This window comes from Frankliniella occidentalis, unplaced genomic scaffold (assembly GCF_000697945.3).
Source record: "Frankliniella occidentalis isolate FOCC.00 unplaced genomic scaffold, Focc_3.1 Scaffold142, whole genome shotgun sequence".
Lineage (NCBI taxonomy): Eukaryota > Metazoa > Arthropoda > Insecta > Thysanoptera > Thripidae > Frankliniella > Frankliniella occidentalis.
Genome location: NW_026267269.1, coordinates 516,969 through 523,076, shown reverse-complemented (window position 1 = coordinate 523,076; position 6,108 = coordinate 516,969). Strand labels below are relative to the sequence as shown.

General features: G+C 57.2%; 1 protein-coding gene across 1 annotated transcript in view; it reads left to right on the top strand.

Annotated features, from left to right (window-relative positions):
* LOC113205682 (nuclear hormone receptor FTZ-F1) overlaps positions 1–6,108 on the top strand; it is a 145,688-nt gene that overhangs the window by 68,252 nt on the left and 71,328 nt on the right. Inside the window, exon 2 of the mRNA XM_026421392.2 lies at positions 3,429–3,554. Coding sequence (XP_026277177.1) covers positions 3,429–3,554 — 126 coding nt within the window. The remainder of the gene's footprint in view (positions 1–3,428; positions 3,555–6,108) is intronic.

Here is a 6,108-nt window from a genome sequence, read left to right as displayed (position 1 = left end):
CCACTCCCCCTTTCCCTCCCTCTATCCCATACCCGCCGCGCCCTACTCTACACTCCGCCGCTGACCTTGGGGGTTGCATGTTGATGAGCTGAGGGGGAGTACGTAGTACGCACGCATCGTTGCCGTTAATCACATGCACCTGATTTGCGTCGTTCGGGTTCGGACATAGTGTCTAACCCATACCTATTTTGTAATTTTTTGAGAATGATATGATGGGCCGTTGCAACGGTCGTAATTTCACAAGGTGTGACAATAAGAGTGTCAAAAAGCTTCAATCTAAACATTTTGTGTCGGGAGAAAAAAACACTGTGTTGCGGCAGCCGCGCGGGGACTAAGAAATTCTTTGGTGGAGTGACAAGTATTTTTCTCAGTGCACTTCACTTTTATACAGTGTGTATACGTAGTGCGTAAATATGTGTCGTTCCCATGAGTCACCAAACAACAGGCTTGGATTAGCGCTTCGTTAATCGGTGCGAGAGGAGTTGACCCTTTGCATCACCATGTGCGCACACCTACATCTGTGTGTGTGTGTGTGTGTGTGTTTGATTCGTCTCTCCGTTGGGAGAAAGGTGAGGGAGGGGAGAGGGGGGGGGGGAGGGTGCTGCCGAGCTGCTGGCGGCGCGACTGGCTCTGGTCTGGGGCCCGAGCCTGTTGCTGCATTGCGTCACTCATGTTACTTACCGACTCGTTCGCTGTGCGCCTGTCAAGATTGCATTTCTCGCCGGGCGTCGCCAGGTTTAACCATCGCCTCCAACTAGATCTCTTCTAGTAATTTTCGCGCGCAGCGCATTGTGGCTTTGCAAATAATTTGCGCGACATCGTGCGCTATGTATAGTCATGTTTACATGTCGCGCGTCGTTGAATGGCGTCGTCGTGGGATCAGCTTCATCGATAATAAATCCACGAGTTTTAATGAGGACTTTCGAGAGGGCTTAGAGGAGGACGGCGAGGACGTCAAACAGAGTAGAGGGAAGAGGGGGGGGGGGTTAGATTGCCGCCTGGAGCCGCTTCGTGCATCGCAGCCACGCCGCGCCGCCGCCGCCGCTGTTGAGGAATAGAAGTCAAGGGCGCGGCGCTCCGGACCACCTCATCTCATCTCGCCGCTGCTCACGCCGCAGCAGCCCATCAGGGAGAGGGAGCGCAGCCTTTCCTCGGCGCGATGTGTCGCTGCTTTATTGAGCCATGCCGTGCTCATTACAAACGTGCCTTATTATTACTGTGATTTAAAAATAATTCAAGATGGAAGAATGTCTCGTGTCGTAGTCGATTGACGCGCGCGCGAACGGTTTACTTCCGAAGTATTTTCAAGTGAAACGGCGCGAAAATCGACATCACTCGAGAAATGAAGCGACCATGTCACAAGTCACCTTCAAAGATGATAAGGAATGAAATATCTTCAGTTTTAAGTCCCAATTAAAGGCACTAAATACACTGGTAAAACAAGACTGTTTACTTCTACGCGTCAATTGCCACCGACGAGGCCACTGATAATGTGATGATGTACCAGTATCCATATCAAATGAGCCGTTTTAAACAGGACCATTGCTGTCCTCGCGCGCGTGCGCTGCGCGGGGAGGTCTTGCCGCGCAGCTCGCTCCGCCCCCCCCTCCGGCCCGGGCGTCTCTCACGACCAGAACAATGTGGCATCACTCTGCATTGCGCGGGACGCCCTTGAACTATTTCCAGCAAAACGATAAGCAGGCGGTGCAGCGCCCGGAGTGCAGCTCGGCCCTCTTGACCATGACGAGGCGCCGCGCCGCCGTCGTCGTGCGCCTCAGGTGTGCGCCGCACCGCCACAGGCAACTGCTGGACCGCTGCCTGGAGGTTGGCTGGCGTATGACTTCGCCATTCACTAGCGATCGGCGGCCCAAATACACTGACAACTACGCACGTTGAATGTGTTTGTGTTCTTTTTGTGCAAACGTTCGGACCAGGTTAAACCTATACGTTTCGCGTTGGACAAATTTGTGCGCGATAATGCATGATTTTCGTGAGGATGAATGGACAAAAGTCTTCAGCAAATCAATGCTGAAATGTAAGAAACATATATCGTTTTAATTTTGTACAAGTTAAAGATACAAATCCAGTTAGTTTTCTTTCATTGCTAGAGCAAGCGTTTGATATGCCTTCACACGCCTGTCAATCATGCTATAAATCATTTCGCTGGCCTGCTTGGAAAAACGTAAGCAGAGCTACACTATCAAAGAGAGAAAAATCGTTACCTATTAGGCGCGCCTATTTTCAGTCTGCAGTCGAAAGGAGACATTAACTCGGGTTGCGGGCAGCACTTTTCTCCTCAGGGCCGCACTGCTGCTTGGTGGTGCTGTGGTGGTTATTTCACGGCATCTGCCCGCCGCGCGGTGGCTCTACACTCACTCGTCGGCAGGCATTGGTGATCGTGGACCCCTTTCCATTTCACAGCAGCGAGAGACCCGGGCTGGGACCAGCCTGCAGTTTGCAGTCACCACGGGCTGGGCCCGGCTCGTGTGCAGCGTTAGCGTTGATTCGGTTGCCCAACCCAACCCAACGCCCCGACAGCCCGGCTGAAGCCAGGTGGCATGGAGATCTGAGCCGAACGGTGCCGTTCGCTCGTTCCCGCGCGGGGGACCCCGTAAGACAGTAGTCGCTCTGCTCGGTTGTAACTTTCGCCCGCTCGCCTAGAGCCGCTATCACGCTGTTGCGATTAACGTCATCATCACCATCGCCGTTTGGTATTTCTCGAGACTCTATACTCGTACTCAACTGCAGTTTGAACGGCCGCGCGCTCCGCGGTTGCGCCTGAATGGAGGGAGCGGGGCGGTGGCGCCGGCCGGGGCAGCGAGGTCGGTGTCATGCATGTGAATGGCAATTTCTCATCTCGGTGCGCTCGCTGCTGCTGCGGTCCGCCGAGGAGAGGGTCGTGTCGCAACAACCCCGCCGCCCTCCCGCCGCGCCGCGCACCTCCACCGAGGCCGCCGCCGGAGCTGCGGGGGGCTGCTGGGCCCGCTGCAGGATGAGGAGGAGCGGGCGCCGCACAAAGTGTCTGACATGAAACACTTTGTACTTTTGCAGAGGCAGAGCGCAGTGGCTGCTGCGTCCATAGGTCGGTTCAACGCTCTTGTTGGCTCAATTGGATTCCGTCACTGCAAACGTTATTGTTCATTTTTGATTGAACATAACACTGAAAATCCTTGTCCTGCTCACTGAAAGACTTTTGACGTTCTGAAGTTCGGCATTCAGGGGTGGCTAATTTTTTGCCAACGGAATTCTAACATTTTTGCGTTGTTATTGGAAATAGAATTCACACTGCACCGCTGAAACATTGGGCTTTCCGATGATTAATTTTCGTTGTAAATGTCATCGTGCGCCACACCTCCGTGAGAGAATTGTATGAGCGCCGCTAAAAGCAGGTTGTGGACGATTCGCTGACCTTGCTGCCCTGCTTACAGGCGACCAGAGCCGGGTGGAGCTGGGCGTCCCGGGCGGCGGCGCGGTGGGCCTGGAGCACGGCCTGGAGCACGACGACATCGAGCTGGAGGGCGACGAGCGCGTCCTGGAGCTCATCGTGGACTCAGGTGGGCGCCCATCCTCGGCCCAGTCCCCGGCGCTACCCACCCAAGGCTAAGGTGTAATGTAGATAGGTGGGCGCAAGCGCTCTCATTGGTGGATCTGACATGCGCAGAACCGACTGCGCATCTCCATGTCAACCACTGTCAGGCCAGCGCGCGCGCCGCCGAGTACTTAAAAGGGATTAAGGAGCCAGGAAAGACCCGGCACCGCCCCTCCGGAGGCTCGAAGCTCGACCCTAGCACGGCCGCCCGGCCTAAAGCCGACCCTTGCTACCTGCTAATACCTGGTCCAGCGTGCACCCAGCACGTTTCAAACCGATCGGCGGAGTGGCGCGAAGGATCTGCCTTCCCCCACTCTCGCCCGCTTGCGGCCACCTATCTCTATATCACCTTACCCAAGGCGGGGTGGGCCGTAATCATGGAGAGGAGACCTCTTCTTCGCAGCTGAATGATTCATTAGCATGACTTCACGTCCGGGGGAGTGGCGGGTAGGGCAAGGGTTGGCCGGGCTTTTCCTCTTGCGCCACGGGGCGAGGGCGGCTACGTACTGGGGGGTGTGCGGCGGCCGGGGGGCGGGGAGGGGCGCGAGCCGTACGGGTTGTGTGCCCCCGACGGGCCGGGCCGAGCCGGGCTACATGCGTAGCAGACAAGCCATTCTTGCAAAACGCCCCGCGCTAACCCCGCGCCCCGCCACGCCCTGCCACCGGTGGGTCATTCGTTATGCACCGTGCACCTGCGTTGCGCGCGTCCCCTGCTTCGCGGTGGTGGTCCCCCCCTCCCCCCCTCTTCTATGTACATCTCTCTCTCTCTCTTCTCTCCCTCTCACTCTCCCTCTCCCACGCACTCATGGTGGGTTCTGTCATGCGTGGTGCGATGCACGTGTCATGTGTCAGTCCAGCAGAGCAGCCCCGCGCGGCTGCCCGGCCTGCCGTCCAGAACGTCCAGAACAGACACACACACACACACACACACACACACTGTGTGTGTATTCCCAAACCACTTGCCGGGTACAAAGGGAAGAATGCCCCCTGACAACTGCACCGCATCGAGACACAGTGAAAGTGGCCGCATGCCTTGTTCCGTGTGGATGTCGTGGTGTGTGTGTGTATGAAAGAGGGGAAAGGGGTGGGGGGCGGAACCACCGCGGTGCAACCCGCTTATGCCCTGTCACGCCGTGTCATCGGTAGGGCTCGAATCTATAAACTTGCGTCACATGCGCGCTCTCTTTCTCACAACTCTCTCTCTCTCTCCGTTTCTGTCCCCACGCCGACACACACACACACACACACACACACACACACACACACAGAGGCGAACGATAAGATAAGAGCCGAACCCAGCATTAACATTCCCATGGAAGGGGTTGATGTGTTGCGATGTGGGTCACATTTTGCTGTCGCACCGCCTGCCGCAGCCACCGCTGCCCCCTGCCTACGTGTCGCTGGAGCCCTCTGGAGCCTGCAGAGGGTGTCCTGCGGAGAGTTTACTGGAGAACTCTGTGGACGCCATGGAGATCGCTTGAATGCTCTGGAGAACTCTATAGGTTGCAGACCGCTGGGGCCTTGGGGCCTGCCGCCGAAGCGGCCCCCACGCGTGCCATTTCTCCGCCATTTCTCCTGTCCCGAGCCACGCGCCGCACGCTCGCGGTGTGGTGACCCATATCTGGCCGCGGTGGTGAGGCGGGGTGGATAAGACCCCGCGGGACCACACGGCGCGGGGCGGGGTCGCCAGGCGGCGGCAGCGTCACGGTGGTCGAGCGTTACGGGGCGTTACAGGTGGCTCCGCTCCGCCTTAGTAACGCTCTATTACGCTCCGTGACGCATGGACGCCCGGAGGGGCTCGGCGGCGGGATCCGGGCGCGGGGAGCGGGTGGAAGGCCCTTTCTCGGCGCCAGACCGGACCTTGTGCTCGCCGCCGCTGCCGCCACCATCATTTTGTCAGTTTTGAAACCCTTTTTATTTTTTTTTCTGTCCCGCTTCTTTCCGCCCTAAAATTGACGTGTTACAATGCGACTGCGGCTCCACCCGGCTCCGCCCTCGCGTCGCTCCGCCGCCGCACTTCCGACAGGGGGTCTTATGGCACACCGTGGCCGTCATCATGAATCGCAAATGACGGATCTGTTTTTCTTCGTGAATGATTTTCCATCCAAACCGAAACGTAGCCATTCGGCATGTCGAGGGTCGTTGGCGCGCTAGCATAGCAAGTGTGCCTCCTCCAAGTGGCTGGAAAACGCAAATAACCACCTGAGATGTATCATACTAGATCATACTCACAACACTTTGTTCAGTCACCTTATCACACTTACATTCATGATTGTTTGAGAGTGCGCTCTCACTCCTAGCTCGCTCCCTGACTGCTGTGTTCACTCTTCGCTTGCTGTCTCCCTCCTCGCCCAATCTCCGCTCCTCGCTCACTCCTCGCTCACTCGTCTGCGCTCGCTCTTGCGCCGCGGTGACCGGGCTGTCTGTCCATCTAGATGAATCAGGCGTTGCGTCACCCACAAGATGTATCGGGGGAGGTTTCCTTTCGGCTCCGGTCTCACCCATTAACCCCCCTCCCC